The sequence below is a fragment of the Ornithodoros turicata genome, chromosome 2, assembly GCF_037126465.1.
Source record: "Ornithodoros turicata isolate Travis chromosome 2, ASM3712646v1, whole genome shotgun sequence".
Taxonomy (NCBI): Eukaryota; Metazoa; Arthropoda; class Arachnida; order Ixodida; family Argasidae; genus Ornithodoros; species Ornithodoros turicata.
In genome coordinates, this window is record NC_088202.1 from 68539402 (window position 1) to 68557387 (window position 17986).

The 17986-nt window shown below is 45.2% G+C and overlaps 1 protein-coding gene across 5 annotated transcripts in view; it reads left to right on the top strand.

Annotated features, from left to right (window-relative positions):
• LOC135385524 (uncharacterized) overlaps positions 1-17986 on the top strand; it is a 123750-nt gene that overhangs the window by 21537 nt on the left and 84227 nt on the right. For 4 of the 5 annotated variants that reach the window (XM_064614878.1, XM_064614881.1, XM_064614880.1 and 1 more), the window contains exons 5-13: positions 2205-2325; positions 4021-4093; positions 7638-7745; positions 9689-9723; positions 10232-10291; positions 11261-11324; positions 12789-12865; positions 12943-13031; positions 17782-17934. In XM_064614878.1, coding sequence (XP_064470948.1) covers positions 2205-2325; positions 4021-4093; positions 7638-7745; positions 9689-9723; positions 10232-10291; positions 11261-11324; positions 12789-12865; positions 12943-13031; positions 17782-17934 — 780 coding nt within the window. The remainder of the gene's footprint in view (positions 1-2204; positions 2326-4020; positions 4094-7637; positions 7746-9688; positions 9724-10231; positions 10292-11260; positions 11325-12788; positions 12866-12942; positions 13032-17781; positions 17935-17986) is intronic. The other variant, XM_064614879.1, reaches the window with a different exon arrangement.

The window sequence follows — 17986 nt, forward strand, 5'->3', positions numbered from 1 at the left end:
GCTTAGCAACAACATAACAGCTGTTCGCTTATGTACGATGCACAGAGGACGAAACGAAAGAAGCCAAGCGGCCAAGCCAAGAGTCCATGCCAAGCCAAAGACAGATAAACCGAGAGCAGTGACGTCGGTGCGCCCGTGCGCAGGGTTAGCCGACGGTCTGACGGCCGGGCGTGGGAACTAAAAAAACTGTTTTCTAAAAAACTACGAACAGTTGGAGCAAGATATTTCGCACACATATTCAGTGTTCGGTAATGAACACACAGCGCGAGTATCGCTCAGTTCTACGGCACTTCAAAATCGGCATATCTGACCTTTAAGGTCATAAACATCCGCCAGTAGCCGCGGGAACACGGTGACCATCGTTAGAACGAGCTTCCCGAAAGATAGGGCTACAGATAGTCTGGAGCCGAACAAGGCTCCATACAACTAATAACATGTAAGAGATTACATAAGATTATTAGAACATCAATTGCTATATTTTAATATCACTTTCTTACCACGTATTGATTTTTAGTATAGTAGTTATAACAAGTTGGCGGCGCTGTTGTACCATCTCACGTCACCTGTTGGCAAATAGAGAGAGGTCTATTTTCATACACCCTGTGGTACTCTACACTCTTAAAACTGAACTTAGCCGCATAGCACGCTAATTGCCAACCATCATCCCGAATGACATTACTCTCACCCCTGATTTGTTGAAAACGGAAGGCCTACGCCGTTTTGTACCACCTGCACAGTACAAATTTGGACAGAAAAGGCGTACGCGTCCCGTTTTGAACAAATCAGGGGCGGGAACGATGTTATTCGGGATGATGGTTGGCTAGGGGCGTGCTATTCGGTGAAGTCCATTTTTAAGAGTGCACCGCACAGCACGCTTTTAGCCAACCCCTGTCCGGAAGGACATTTCTTCTGCCTCCTGATTGGTTCAAAATGGGATGCGTACACCTTTTCTATGCAGTTACGTTAATTGTCACAGGGGCGTATACCCCGCGCTTTCCAAAAATCAGGAGTGATAACAGCATCATTCTCTGCAATGGTTGGCCTTCACCGTGCTATGTGTTGAAGAGTGGAGGATATTGTCCGTTGATTGGGAGTGGTAGATACAGTACTTCGAAGGCCGTGTTATGAATGGTCTACTAACACTCCATGTTATCAGGAACTAAGCAGAGTTATGATACTTCACATGTGGTAACGCACATTGTTGCATATTTCATATACGAATAGCCTGTAAAAGTATTTGGTTTGACGGCCACAGCTTTTTGCGAATCGATCCCAGAGCACCTAACCGCGGCCATTAAATATCGCGAAGTCTCGATCCTAAAATTCGTGGATTGACCGGCTTCCTTCGAGATAATCCCGAGGTTGCCCGGGCCGCACATGCTTGTACTTCACAAAGTGGTTCAAATCCGTACCAACTTGTACAACTAACTGTGAATATAAAGTTCGCGATTGTAGCTTTGTTTTCGTAGTAGTGTTAATTCTTCCTTGAAATTTCCCCTTAGCCCCTTATATTCGCCCTTATACTCGCCAACGTTAAAGGTTTCCCAGCGTTTATCTTTCCTTCTTTTGTATCGTGAGCAAAAAAAAAAAAAAACATACGCGAAAATGGTTTTCATAATGTACTGCGACACTAAAACACACAAAATCAATAGAGGACTAAAAGCAGTCGTCCTAAATAAACCCCCTGCGCGTGTCTGTCACCCATAGTTACCCCTAGGACAATCAAAGGAAACATCTAACAGCTGTCATATGTAAAAACAACACTCGGGGGTACTGAGATGTTACACTGAGGGAGCGATGTTCCACACCAACTGACTATACCCGTCAAGCGGAAACTGCAAACTACAGTCGCTGAAGCCCGTTCACTGTAACGAACCTCTTTCACCGATTCACATGAAGAGTCTTGCTTGTTCTAAAATATTGATAAAGGCTTGAAAACCGCATGGCAAAGCCTGTCTCAGGTTGTACTGGGAGCGTGCATGGAAGATAAACTGCGTGAAAACGGTGACGTGTTGGCTGCAGTACGTGAAGATCCCGCGATGCTCCCACAATAGTGATCTTGTAGAACGTACCATGGTCGTATTCATCATCGAGTACTTAGTGGGGATCCCAGAAAGACCTTAACAATGCCACTTGTGGTCAGAATGTTCAAGAAAAAGTCACAAGTTCTGGGACCCAGTTTGGCATGTCTGTTCTCTTTACAGGATATGCTACTTCCTCATGATCTCCGCATGCACTGGGGCGGGCAAAGGTTTGGGCTTTATTCAAGAGAAGGCCCATGACATGCGCTCGGATCTCAAGCTGTTTCTGGACAACATGAACTGTGTCTGTATGCGTTTATGGGTCTGTGTAGCTTGGCATCTGAACCAGGGTTGAGCAGCAGTAGTCACTTTTTGTATTAGGATACAGATACATAATAATAATACTAATAATTAATAATACATAATAATAATAATAGATAATACTTTTCAGGAGTATCCAAATAACAATGCATAATATTTTGATTTTGCGGCATTGTGTAATACTAATACTTACACGGGGAATACTAGTAATGCATCCATACGCGAAGACACACGTACATGCATTCATACGTTCCCAAGAATGAAACAGGAGAATTATGCAAAATTTGTTCACTACTTATTGAGACAAGTCATTCTTCAATCATATTTTACATCACATAATACTTCTCGGAAAGTATAATAGTACGTGAAGTACTTCAAATGTATGTATTAATACCTAATAATAAGTAATAATAATACGTACTACAAATACTCAACCGTATTAGAGCAATGCAATTATAATATAAGGTATTACTATTACGGCCCGCCCCGACGTGAACCCTCATAGCGCCCGCTTTGCACCGTTCGACTGCGTATTGTGAATGCCTTTCAAACAAAATGCCAGCCAGTTATCGTGAGAACAGCATTATCCGTGCCTTTGTAAATGCCGTTGCCTCGCGTATCTATATGTTGTGAAACATTGCGAATTCTTACTTGCTATTGTTGCCCATCATTGGCACTCGAACACAAAGAAGAAGAAACCAAATAGGGAAATAAGATTGAATCGCTATTTCTACCTCCGACCTGCCCATGATGTTTTTCATTCTACATCAACGACTGAATGGAACGACAAATCATTCGGACAATAATGTGTCTGTGGTCAGGAGGGGTGCATACAGTGGCTTGATCTAGGAACACATTTGACAACTTCACTAATCGCACTGGGGAGGAGACAGGTAAAAGCCTTTTTACTTCCTATTTCAACACCTAGATACCTTGTGACTTTTGCGCACGTCATCATCAACGCACAAAGCGAAGTTAGGAATCGCCAGTGGCTCTGTAGACCAGGGTTGCGGAATGGGGTATCTCATTCCGTTCCAATTCCATTCCGGGGAATGGAGATTTGCGATAATTCCATTCCTTTCAATTCCTCGGAATGAAAAAGTATGGTCGGTTCCCACTCCTGGAATGGCTTGGCAACCTAATTCTATTCCGTTAATTCCCTCAATAAAAGAAAAGGACCGGTAACCATACGGGCAAGTCCAGCAATGCTAGAGGAGATTGACACTACCAAGCACGGAAAAAGCACAAAGACAAGTTTATTTCACTCTTGACCGTGTGCAGGTGCGGTGCAAAGTGTGCGCGAGCAGAAAGCAGCACGTTGAAACCAAGACTGCCGCCGGGGCACCCAGACCATTCCATTCAAATTCCATTCCGGGCTCTGCTAAATCTGGAATGATTCCGGAATCATTCCAACTCCGGAGTGGCAACTCCGCAACCCTGCTGTAGACTACACATGCTAAACTCGGACTGACTTCAGTGCCACGGCAAGAAAGTCAAAGTAGGGATGAGATAACAACACATAAGTCACATATAACTTACATGAGGATTCGAAAAATACCACTACAGAGATATAATCGTAGTGAAAAGAATTTTTTGCGCATTTCGAGCTCGTTAATAGTAATAAGCTATATGCCCATTTCGAAAATCACGACTACCTCTATTCATTCATCCCCTACAGCAGTTCAATATTTTCCTGGAAGCTGACATCAAGCCTACTATAACGAACTTCAGAGTAGCCTTCAGCCGTGGAAGTAAGTGCATTTTCTTTACGTTCATTATTTCTTAGGTTCGTTCATTCCCCAGCGTTGTGCACGCTGTGACGAAATCAAAGGAGTTGTTTCTAGATTTGCAGTTGACACAACTGAGTCACGTACCTTATCTTTTCGTGCTCCGCTACTGAGTGAGCAAAAAGGTGTGTGACCTGAGCTCCGACGAAAAGACCTATTCATCCTTCCGCCTGGCGTCTGACGCCTTTTTTTGCCCGATGACACAATACTCTGAGAATTTTTTGGCCATCTCGAGAAGAGGTTAAACCCTCAGTATAATAGTCACACATATAAAAAGCCATATATATATATATATATATATATATATATGTGTGTGTGTGTGTGTGTGTATATATATACATATATATATATGGCTTTTTATATGTGTGGCTATAGACTATATGGCTACGCGGTCATGGCTATGGCTATATGGTGACCCTCTCAGGTGTATATAGCTCAGGGTCCAGGGTCCATGTTTTTCTGCGTGCAGCCATAGAAGCCATCTTAATCTGTAATTTTGAATTTCAAACACGTCTAGTGTCATTTACTTGTTTCTTTAATGGCTTTTTCCTCCTCATTATAATTCACTGGCTTGCAGTGTGGCATTGAGGAGTGCTCAGCTCTAGCTTCTGCTAAGGGACCACTCAGTTGTTGTGACCTTTTAACTTGAAGAAATGACCCAATAAAATCAAAATCAAATCAAATCAAATCAGGTGTATATCGCTCGCTGAGCGACCCCTGGTTTGCCAATTCCGAACGATGCGCAGCTACCAGAGCTGACGAGCCGCAAACACTGCGAAACACGTGTCCTCTGGTGCTGTTGCATCGTTCCATGAGTATATATATACATATAAAGGCATATTTATTATCAGAACTCTCGTGGCTAGCGTAAAATCTCTACATACGCTTTTATCACTGAACTATGACATTTTATGCCTCAGTGATACTTGATTGGACAACCGGATCTCCAGTGCTAAATATTCTACCGACGAATTCAATTCACTGTTTCAAGTTGAAACGGAGATATGGCAATTGCTCTTGCAGCCGTTGCGGTGCGGTGTTACTGGCTGGTGTTCGCTGCGTGTTCACACTGTACGAATCGAACGTGCAAGTCAAGACCAGCATATAACCGGAATTCAAGCTGTGCTCCTGCCCAAGCACGCGTTCGTGTTACTCATACCCTGCCCATTTATATAATACTTTGTTCTTGCATCGACATGTGTAGCGAAAGGGACTTACATAATTGAAAACCACTCTTATATCATTATCGCTGTGATACTGAGGGTGTGAGCAGTGGTCAAAAAGAACAGATACGAGGACGAGCTGAATAGTTTTCAGCCCGACGCACGTCGATATATACGAAAGCGATTTCATCATCTTAGACACAAAGAGGGAGCCGAAGAAGTGAAATTGTGTGTTTTTAACGCGAAGCGTTCATTCTTGCTCGGGCTATCAAGAAAAACATGTCTTCTATAAGCGTGAAAATTTCAAAGGTTGAACTCCTGAGTGTCAAGACGTTCTTGTTCGTGCAGAAGGAAACTCATATGAATGCGCTAATGCTACTAACATCAAGTAACCAGTGCCCATCATAGTCTACATTGAAGGAAAGGTGCTGCGATTTCCAACGTGTAGATTTTGACACCGATGTCCCGGAAGATCAGGGAGACATCCAAATGTGCAAACATCAGAAATTGTTGATTGTGTCCATGACCTCACTTTGACAGGTCGGCGAATCTCGGCTAGAACAATTGCGGGCACTTTAGACATATGCAGAGAACGCATTGGGTTTGTAATTCATGAAGAGATGGGTATGTGGAAGCTGACAGCCAACTGGATGCCGAAACGTTTGAATGCCGATGAGAAATAACGCCGAACGGATGCCTCCAAGTTGAGTTTGCAGCATTTTGAGCGTTCTATTGGCATGTTTCTTAAGCGACTTGTTACAGTTGACGAAACGTGGTTGTATCACTATCATCCTGAGACGAATGTCCATGGAATGGCAGCACCCGGGTTCTCCGAGCCCAAATAAATTCTAGACTGAATGGTCAGCGGGACAAGTCACGGCCATTTTTTTCTGGAACAAGGAACGCGTTTTGATGACTATCTCCAGAAAACTGCAATTACTGAACCATACTGCTGTAGCTTGCTCTGCCAGTTAAAAAGGATGGAAGGCACATGGAACATGTGGCTTTTTACTGTGTCATACGAGAGAGAGAAGAGAGAGTGAGAAAATTGCTTTGCAAGAGTGCGGGCAGCGATGGCGGCCTCGCCCAGTGGCTCCTAGCGTCTCGTTACGAAAGGTGACACGGGTCTCTTCATTGGCCACCGAGAATTGTCTGCCGGCGAGAGCGACCAGCCCAGGCGCGGGAAGGCCGGTGAGAAACGCAACTCCAAAAGGAGTACTTGCGAGGTGGCCTCAGTACTTGCGAGGTGCATGGCGTTGCAGACTGCATGGCAGCCGAGGGAAACAGGGGAGCACCATGATCACGCGCTGCACTTGCAGTTTTTGTGCTAATGTGTGACTCAGAGCTTGTATTCCTACTCTCTAAGTATCCCAACATATTTGTTCATGAGTCTTTCTATGCTCCTTTAAAGGAGCCTTTGAAAGAAAAAAATACGGCCAATCCATTGGTGTATCCGACAGAAATGCGTTATCATCACCCACCGGACAGGAAATAGGTTTTCGGATGACTATGAGGTAATAGGAGCAGCCGAAGCATATTTCGGGGAGCAGACGTCGGGTGTCTTTTTTTCAGGATTAGATAAGCTTCAGGTACAATGTGACAAGTGCGTTTGACTTCGAGATGAATATCTCGAATTCTAAGTCCGCACACGAACGCTCTGCCGTCAAAGCCCGTTTTCATTCATTTATTAGTTATTTATTATTATTTATTCATTTATTTCATTCCCCGCATCACCACCAGCAATCGGGGAGGGTATCACCCTTTGCGATGAAGCTCCCCATTCATCATCTCAAAATAAAGTTGTTGTTGTAAGAAATAAAGGTGTATGACTGTAGGCCGCGTTCTTCCTTGTGGAGCTGATAACTTTTCAGCACCCCGCTCGTGATGCAGGCGCGCCACATGACGGTAAGCAGGATGGTATCACTTGCAACAATACATCACAGAGAGAGCAGGCTCATTCGTTCTTTCCAGCTGAGGCGTGATTCTAAATTAAAATAAATCGATGAAGTGCGGAAATGAGAAACATACGTCACCATACTAAACTTTTCTTCGTCCTGCAATTAAAGAATAGAGCACAGAACACTCACGTTGCAAGTGAGGACGCGGTTGTTGCACGACTCTTGTGCCGTCGTGTTGTGTGACTGCATCACATTGGTACAGCCTGTTGCGCGTCGTCTTCCATTCCTCTAGGCTGTTAGGCATGCTGACATCAGTCTGCCACTATTCACATCATGGTACCGTTATTGCTAGTTGACAACACAGGCGAGTAGTGTTGCAAATTTTCGTTGCACCCTTACTGGTTTACTTTGACCCTCCCTCGTATATCAACCTGTTTTTTGTTGCAGTGGAAAGCAAATTTGTTACTGAGCTGTCGAAAAAGATAAGAGAAGAAATGCAACAGACGGATAACTCAACAGGGCTCTACTCCATCTACGGCAGCACCTTAGCCCGAGGTAAGCACATCATTTCGTCGCCTTCGTTTGTGTACAAATGAACGCAAAGGAAACTCACGAAATCAATACGCCTACGTAGCTGGCACCTACAGATATTCATGTTCATCTCTAGCATTATGCTGGCTTCGCCCGATCAGCAACACAACTTCCCATTGATAGGAAGCATTCACTAAGGGCCCAGTCATTTCGTTGTGTAGCAATACATTGCAGTTAAGCAAAGTCATTTAGCCCCGTATACTATGGCTCTTCCGTCAGGTATAGACAGGAATAGCCTAACAGCCTTGGCAGTCCTTCCTGCGCGCGCACACAGGGCGTGATCCGTGCATGCCAAGCCTATTGAGAGTCACTTGAAGCGAAGCGCAGTATGCTTTAGGGATCCCTGGAGGTGGAGAATAGAATACGGCGCTCAGGTTCTCTAGAGGTCCTCCTCTACGTGAACTCCTTCGCCTTAGTTACGTCCACTGCCGGCGAGGGATGGCGCCGCCTTCGGAAAATTATTGTCTTTGCGCTGCGCTCTCCGCTTGCGCTGTCAGAAAGTAATGTCATATACGCGACGCCTCTGGGCCGCTCTCAGCGGCATTGAGAACAAAGTCAGTTCTTCTATTTTTCCTGCCGCGAGTTCGGTCTGCTTGACCGAGTCTTCCTTTAAGCAGTCTCCCAGAAAGTTTTTTTTTTATTATTCCTGTTACATACCGCCTCTTCCTTTAAGGTCCAGTATATGAACCATGCACACACGTTTTCCAGGAACTCTGTGTTGATCTCGGCGACGTAGCGTCTGAACTCGGGGTTTACCCCTATCTCAACAATATGCTGACAAAGTGCCGGATGCGCAGTACGAATGTCACCGTTTTTGTGCCTGCTTTTTATGCACCAAAAACGTCACATGAAATGAGTGAAAGGAGTGACCACTACACGTAACGCGGAGAAACCGAACGCGGAAAAAAATTGCAGGCGCTCTGACTCAGAGCGAACGGTGATGGCGTCGCAGAGCAGAGGATGCTGTCAGATGACAAAAGCACGATTTTCATTCTCACAAGACTCGAGAACTATACATGTTTCGCCCAAAGTATTTATTGCAATCAGTTCCTTGGCTGTCGTTTCAGGGAATGACACAATTTTGGCACAGATGCCGCGGCCGTTTGTGTCTAGAGAAGCGAAGTTGTTGCAACTCCCGTAGACTCTCATATACTCAAAACTTTGCAACCTTTCATTCGCTCAAAATCAGTGGTTTCTTTCAGGTCTTCAAAAATAAAATGTCCTAGATAAAACCAAGAGGAACACACTCTCACGGTTTCGCTGGGAAATTTCATGTGATGGTGGTGAAGTGTGCGAACAAAAAATTCGTATTAATTCATCAGGAAGTATAAGAGGACAGACTACGCAAACTATTTTCGCGCTGTCTTATTGCCGTGCAATCCAGTTTATAAGGAAACACTGCAAAATCAGCTTTGCATGGAACGACATGACCTAGGAAGCGTGATCCAATCCCTTGTCGTGGTCTAGCGGGCACAGGGCGACGTATGGCAGCAGCGTAATGAGTAGTGACAGGCAAACAACACGACGTGCACCAGATACCATAGCTTTGCCTGGCTTTCCAGCTTTTCCTCTGCGACTGTAACCCACATTCCGATGCAACATTACGCGTACATTCCTGGGAGAAGTATTGCCGTAGCGTTCACGAAGGACAAAAGCTTGTGTGACACTTAAAGTGAGCATCCAATATCCTCTCACAAGCGGTTGTTGTCGATTAAAACACAACACTTTATATGGCAAAAAAAATCCCTTCACAACACCTCGAAATATATGGGAAGCCTAATAAAAAAGAGCTAGCCCAGATTCACATCATACACATGTCGCACATTTCGAATAGTGCTCTTGTGCGGTAGGAAAACGTTGCTTTAAACGTTTATTGAGTACATGTTATTTTGAATTTCACTCCACAGACCTTCGAGCGAATATCGATGCTAACATGGATGACGTATGTACACAGTTGAAACCTATTCTTATTTTCTCGAAAAAGTGTGCGCCCGGAATTTTTCATCTGACGTGTGAAATATTGCTTTGACGGTCAACATACCGTAGGTATGAATGAGCACAGCATTAAAATGCAGGCAAGCTGGTGTAGCCATGTAGACAGTATCATTTGAGGAGGTAGTAGGGAGAGTGTACCGCCTTCTTGTGTAGTGTTTGTCTCTACAACCTGCTCAAGCTCAAGGTAATGATACCGTCCACATACCATAAGTACCTGAACACGCCACAGGGATTTGTCATAGCACTTTAGTAGCATCTGCCATGCTCACTTTTAATATCTGTTTTTGCGGGTTTCTGTTGGGTGCTTCCAAAGCGCTACGTTGACATGCACGGTCATGCGAACTTCTTTCATGACCTGTCGAAGTGTTCACTGCAGTCGTAAGAGGTTCCACAAACTTATGTTGAGGAAGTTGAATGTGTAACTTTATTACACCGTTATTTTTAATGTCTTTCAGCCCAACAAGGCTTCCAATGCAGCAACATTGAGAGATGCAGCGTTGAAATGTGATGCCTTGGCAAGTATACCTACCTTGGTTTGGTTGGTGTCCAGCTTATAGCGGTTTGTCGGGAGCTAGACGTGTTTGTACACAAATAAATTAAGAGTGTATTGCTTGGACAGATATTAAGGAGCCATGAGTGTTGGAACATGAGCCATGGAACAGTGTTACCAGGCGCGTTGGGGCTCCAGAGATATGCAGGGTCGCCTCTGCACATGCACAGAACTCAAATGGTGTTTTGCGCAATGCGTAGCAACGATCGCTGATTTCTTTGCGATCCCAAAGTGCTTGAGTACCACCTCTTAGACGACCGGGAGGATGTTACCGATGACGGTGCACAAATCCAAGGGCTCTGTTGCCCTTAAATAGACAAGAAGCCGTCATTCCTCTATTCTAAAATTGGGAAATGAGTCAATTGCGCCTCTTTCTTTTTCCTTTTTTCTCCGAATTTGGATCTTTTCCTTTTTAGAGTTCCCTCAATCTCATCTTTCCCAGTTCACGACATCGTAAAATTTACTGTTCTTGAGCGTACCGAAAGGGGGGTAAGGGCACAAAGTAGCTGGTGCACAACGATTAATGAACAAAAACGGATAAACACGAAACACGAGGCCAGAGAGAAATTTGTTGTGCTGCCCTTGTGTTTAGTGTCTCCAGGTTTTTTGGCATTTAATCTTCACATGTCGTATTCGGGAGAACAAACCGACAAGAACAGAAGTTGGCAGGACGAGTGCCTCTTTCCGGTTGTGTATTGCATTAGGTATGTGTGTAATAAGTATCTTTGTGTTTGGTAAAGTCAACCAGGGATTAATTGTAAGGTTTTTTTTATGAAACTTGGTCGTCATTCACCTTGCGAAAAGTATGATTCACAAGCTGGTATTTGTAAGTTTTAGCGAAAATGCTTGGCAAACATGCAAAATATTCAGTATTGCTCCCTAGATTTCAGACACAGCGACGAGTCCTCTAACAATGTATTTTACTGTTTTCCAGACGGCAGAGCTCTGGAAAGATCTCATGAAGCGGTTTGATGCAATTCAAGACACTGTGCGCGATAGTAAGTTATGTGCAATCTACGACTAAACGGTAACGACAAACTGCGTAAGAGCACACCTCGTTTTCCCGATGGAAAAGTGGCGAGAAACGGTCGTTACTTCAGCCTGATGGAAAGCAAACACCCGCGCAGAACGGCTTCTTGACGGAACTTACCAGTCCGGCGCGATGCTTGTCGTACGAAACCACTAGCGATAGGCACGAGGAAACCACGTACGAAACCACTAGCGAGGAACGTGCGCGATGTATCTCACGTGTGTCATACAGAATTTATTACTGCATGAATATAACTTGCTCAGAAAGTACGGCACACAAAGATGTAACAGTGTCTAACGCTAACTGCTTGCTCATATTTCAATTTCCGCTCGCTGTCGAGGCGCCGCTGTTCCCGCTACTTCCGGCCAAGCACCCGGTTTGTCACTTCGGTCGCTTGCCTTAAAGCTATGCTCACCGCAGGCGTCGACGAACTATCGGCGTAGGACCGACTCGACGGTCCTACGCCGCTAGAATGCATTAGGCTAGGAACTGCCAATGGTCAGACGCCTGGAAGGTCAAAGAACAGGATAAATGGACTGCAGGAAAGATGATACTAGCCAGTGCATGGACCAGATTTTTAATGAAGGGTAAATGTGGCTTTTTACAGCTAAGTGGCCTTACCGCTTGCGACAACTTGGCTCTCCAAAATGCGGTCACTGCTGTTATCTGGAAGATTTAGAACACATCCTCCTCCATTGCCCGCACTATCAACCGCTGAACACCACACTTTCAACGTCTCTAAATCACCGGGAATTTCACCCTCTTACTATATCAATTGCTGGGTCCATGGCCAAACCCAGCCCAACAACGTTCTGCCCCAAAAGCTGTTCTAAACCTTTTGGACACGGTAGGACTTCGGTCAGGCGACCCATTATTCGATTTCACCACAGTACCACCAGCAATCGGGGCAGAGGGGGGGGGGGGGGGTCGAAGTAGCCTGCCGTTGTTGGCCGCACTCAAGTGGGCATCCTCACGACTATAGCCAAAAAAAAAGAAAAAAATCGGGTGGAGTATTGACCCTGGCAATCCAACTCCCAGTCAGCATTACAGTAAAGTTGTCTTTGTAAAAACAAAAGATATGGCCATCAGTTCAATTATTTATTTGCAGTCCAGGATTGGCGAATGAAGATATTTAGACTATAGAATTGTTAAAGATCCGCATGACTGAAAAGATAACGTCGTCATGTCCGCCATGAGATATTCTTGCACTGGCGCTACGTTCGGAATCTGTTCGTCTATTCAGCAGATTAATATTTGTATGACAGTAAAGACATAGAATGCCGCAATTTTCATCTGTGTAGCGTGGCTTCAGGTATTCAGGCGTTGGCAGTTCATTTTCCTTTCGGACCTGGCATTTATGAGAATGGGACACAGGAAAGTGGTTGCCCTCATCGAAAATCAACATTATCACGAAGCTACGTTGCTGTTGCAGCCGCCGTTGACGCGCTGAACTTGGTGAAGACGTCGGAAGAAACAGTGGAACAGGCCATCTTCGCGCGAACGCGAGAGGCAAGCGTGACACGAAGGCCGAAAGGCCAAGGATCTCTATAAACGTTTACAGTTGTGTGTTGCTCTTCTCATTGCAGGCCGGCGATTCGATTATGGGTCAGCGAGGGTTCTTCGCTGGGTATGGGCGTGATCCTGAGCACTCATTCGAATCATCTAAGAAAATAGAGTGAGTATATATGTGTAACGGTATTCATTAAGCCACTGATTCCCATTACGGAGAGGTTGCAGTTCCGCAGCCAGTGGGTTTTGTCAGAAAATCAGCCAAATTACGAGAAAACGTTGAACACAGAAGTAGGAGGCAAGCGAGCTGCCCTAACGGTCTTGTAGGCGAAATATTCATTGAGTATTTGTATACAGTTGTATATTTAAACTGTTCAGTACGAGGAACAATAGAAAATACACGAACGAAAGGACTCGAACAGAAGAGACCCATCATGTCTCGTTCTTTCATTTTGTGTGTGTGTGTGTGTTATATGAGAAGCAATAGGAAGCGCACGGCAAGACACGAAGGGACGAGATCCATGAGGCCTCATCGCCTACATTGTGTTTTTGCATCAGGAGCAATGAAAAACACGCACACGACGCGACGCGAACGGACGAGACCACATGCAGCTGAATCACCCGTCTTCTGCAGGAAGTCAGTATATTCGTTCGTTTATGTGTTCATCGTAGAAGTTAAACCGACCCCTACTATTACCAGCTTTTCTTCGTTTTAGTTTTTCTGTTGTTCACGAACACGACGCTGCACATGCCGTTCGACGCCGACGGTACCCGCGAGAGTGCAACGCAATGCACGGAGCTCCTGCACAAGTGTCACAGGTGTCAACACTTGAAGCCCAATCACCGCTCAGTGCAAGGAAGGAGCTATTGGAGTGCTTCAGAGGCAGTTAAGGGCAAACAGATGTAGCTCATTCAAACGTGTTCTAGAAATTATGGAAATCGTAATGATTCCGCGATTGCGCCAACAGAGGCTCTGAAGTATGCCACTCGAGCCCCGAGGTCATGAACTTTTTTTGCAAAGAAATTCCGGGATTGCTTCAATACTCCAAATGCCGAAATGCGAAAAAAATGTCCCGAAATCCTGGGATTTCTTCGAGCAAATCACGCTTTGCGGCACGATGCAAAGGGACGAGACAAGGCTTGTACAAGATATTCACAAAAAGTATTCAAGGTACTGAGTACCGAGGTAAAAGTAACTGACTAAAGTACTAAATACCCAGTCTTGGAAAGCATTTAAGATAGAGTATTAAATACTCTAATACTAAATGGCAGCGGCAAAAACACACACGAAGCGACGCGACACGGAGGAGGCCCATTAAGCATTGACACTTCGTGAGTGCTTTTGACGAGGAGCAATGAAAAACACGCACACGACAGGACCCGAAGGGGGGACCTCAGCTTTGTCTTGTTGATATCCATCATTGGAAAGAACCGTTCGCATGCGCATGTGCTTCCAAACATCGACAGAACACGGTTGACGTCAGACATCAGGCAGGGAAACCATTTCCTGTCTACATATTTGTAGAACTCGGGAGCGCCGATTTCATCAAACTTTTATCGCGATGTGGAATTGCACTGGATATATATTAGTTCAGCTGATTGTCAGTATCGTTACCGGAGTACGTTTTCCTCTCTGAGCTGCTGCTTCGTTAGAAAATGTCTGTCGGTGGCCTTCTGGAGCTGCTGCGCACGAAACGATTCCTAGATGTTGCGTGCGTCGCATAATCGCTTCTTCCATCGCTGACAATTTCCGTTTCGTCATATTTCTACTGATTTTGATGGCACATATACCACGTCGTCGCTGTCCAAACCGAAACCTATGCACCCACGTGGTCCCGCGGTGTGTGTAGTCCTGGTCGTTCACAATTGGCCGGGAACTGCAAGCTGATGACATACGGCCGCTTCGAAAGGATGTATTCAGCGGTCACGCCCCTCTATTTTTGCGCGGTAACTGCGCCCCCGGCAGACTGAATGCGGTTAGGAGTCGTTGTGTGTATGCCAGTGAGGGATTATGAGAACCGTTTCCGGCAGAGTACTCGGAATTCGCGAAAATCATTTCATGGTCCCTTTAAGACCTGCTGCTTCGGTGCTGCCTTTTAGCATGCTCCACAGGACACTCCCCGTCGTTGCATTTCCAGAGGAAGCAGATCAAACAGTTCCTTGTATATCCAAGTCGTGCGTGACACCGCGGGTGAACACCACGCAATATCACTTATGTCCGTGGATTCGTCAAGTGCTAAGGAATGTGCACAAAAATACTTTGAAAATCGCGCAGCTGCATTTCCAAATCTGCACCCACGTCCTCAACCCGTGTAGGGACAGCATTTACAGAAAGGCTAGTCTTCTCAAAATAATCTGTTGCGGTTGGACACACAATTTCAGCTGCACCGAATAAGACAGTTCTTGATAAAATGACCTTCTGTGAAGGGTTTTTGACGCTTTTGCGATTATCTGGAACAGGGCGAAGCTTGCTTCAACAGCGACCTCACTTTCTCTATTAACCTTACGAAAAAAGTAATTTTGTCTTGTGGCTGCCAATTTGAGCCGCGTCACCTTTTCTATAGGGATCTTTCCAGTAAGTTCCGCGTACTGCCCTTTGTGAAGCCCTTCGTTGATGTCGGAGATTGTACTCAACACAACATTCGAATGGACAACAACAGCTTCCTCTTCTTTTTTTTTCTTCTTTTTGCACACTAGACATTCTGGGACGTTGATTACATCCGCGAACAGACACTTTACCTCCTAATGCTCTTGGAAGGTACGCTTCTCCTCCTCTACTGTCCGCTTCATATCTGGCTTTGAGCAGGCCATGCTCTCTGTGCTTTTTTGTAGTCATAGACATGGAAACACTGCAGAGCGCAAACCGACGTCCACCGGAGGCTTGATAGACGACGCTTTGACGCCTGTGAATTCTGTAAACTATAGGTACAGGACGACCTTCGATCGCTCGGTTCTTCCGAGGAAGCGCAGCGTGGCCGCGGCAGAGCTCCCGTGTATTGTAGTGAAGACAGCTCCCGTGTGAGGTGTATTATTTTAAGTGGGTGTGCGAGTGTTGTGATTCGACATTATCCAAGAACTAAAGGGCTTTCCGCAGGCGCACGATTCCCCATAGCTTCTACTAGCTTCTTCTTTTTTTCTCTCTCACTGTGATTATGTATCGTTGTCTTTCCCTTCCCTTCTTTCTTTCTTTCTCTGTCTCTCTCCTTCACTGCGGGAGCCCCGCGGGCCGTGTGTTGGAGACCTCTGCCATAGATCCCTCCGTGTCCCTCCGTGTCTGTTTTTGTATTGGGAGCAAGAAAAACGCACGTAACGACAGGACGCGAACGGACGAGACCTATACTGTGGCGTCCCTTCGTGCGTGTTTTTTTGTATGGGAAGCAATAAAAACACACACGACACGACGCAGAGGGACGGATCTGTGGAGTCTCGTTCCTTCGTTTGTGTTTTGCTGTCACTCCTGATATATAGTCACGGAATGAATGTGTTGCAGAAAAGTACGAGGCTACTTTATCATATACCTAGCGCTTTCTGCACACAATTTAACAGAGTTTGAGGTAACTCGTTACTGTAACTAAGTTCCTTTTTTTGGTAAGTTGTAACTCGGTGCTTTTGCGCCGTGGTAACTTTCAGAGGAACTCGTTCCTTTTTCAGGTAACTTTGCCAAAGTTACTTAAGTTAAGTTCCAAGTTACTTTTAACTCGCTTTTCACTCACATCCACATATTTTCTTGCTTTCTCTCCGGTTCCTTCATGGCATTTTTTACCATAAAACGTGATATTCAATCAATGACAGTATTTTATTCAGGAAGTAAGAACCGCTGCCATTGCAATGAAGCTGAACCATTGTGCGCCCACAGGGAGTAAGATGCAAATCGTTCGAATAGACCTCTACCAGAGAAACGTCATCATGACATTGGTAGACAGACTGAACCGAAACAAATCGGAAGGAGAGGGCTGGGTTCCACGAACGGGCACTTGTTCGCTGCCTCTCATTGAAAGAAAAGCAGGACCGAGGGTCGCGTCCCTTTAAGGGACCATATCGTAATCCCCTTTCGGGCGTGACCTTGTTCACCTCTAGCTTCGAGCGTAGTTCAATTCTACCAAATTTGTGGCGCTGTCGAACACTATGACGTCATTTGTCTACAAACAGGGAGAGGTCTATTGTTGGACATAAACGAAAACGATCTAAGCGTGTTGCACTCCTCCGCAGGCAATTTAAGGTCTAACTCAACTGCTCACACGTGCTCCACCTTCGTAATGCTATTTTGTGTCTCAACTCCCAAGTAACTTGGAAGTAACTCGTTCTTTTTTTAAGTAACTCAGTAACTGCGAGTTACATTTCAGGCTGAAGAACTTCGTTATTAACTTAGTTACATTTTTCACACGGTAACTTGTAACGAGTTCTTTTTGACGGGTAACTTCTCAATCTATGCAATTTAACATACGGAAAGTGTTGAGATGTTCAAGAATTGCATTCCAGTTTAAGGGGACAAATACGGTAAACAGATGCCGCACGGAGAGCTACAAGTAGCTGTGCAATTGAACTACAAACACTAACGTAAACACCTTTCATATACTAGTAGTTGATGTCGTAAGCAATACAAGAAAACAACCATTGATAGTGTACTTTTATGAAATCTGAATAAGGATACCGAACAGTCCGAACGCATTAGATGCATATCGATTCAAGTAGGTATCAGCGATGTCCGTTGACACTTGGAATGAAAGCTGTCATTCGTCTCACTAATTTTCGAGCTAAGCTTACGAATGCTCAAATGGCTGTCGATGAAACGATGTAAATAATCACTTTGTAGAACCGGTGCAGGTAAGATATTTTAATGAATTCGAGCGACACGTCCGATATCGATATGAGGGTATTGTCTACTGTACCCTGATCGAGGCCTTCTTTGCGCCCAGAACAGCGCTGGCATTGGTTAGCAGCATAATCATCCTGTCACTCGACGTGGCACTTTTACTCAGCCTTATGATGGGCAGCTGCACACATGATCCATTTGTGGTACCAACTAAGAGAACGAAAGCTGCTCACTACGCCGGCTACGCTACTTTATGGTTCGTATGGCATTGTTGAGCGTCTGGCTCTCGTTGCACGCCAGTACACCAT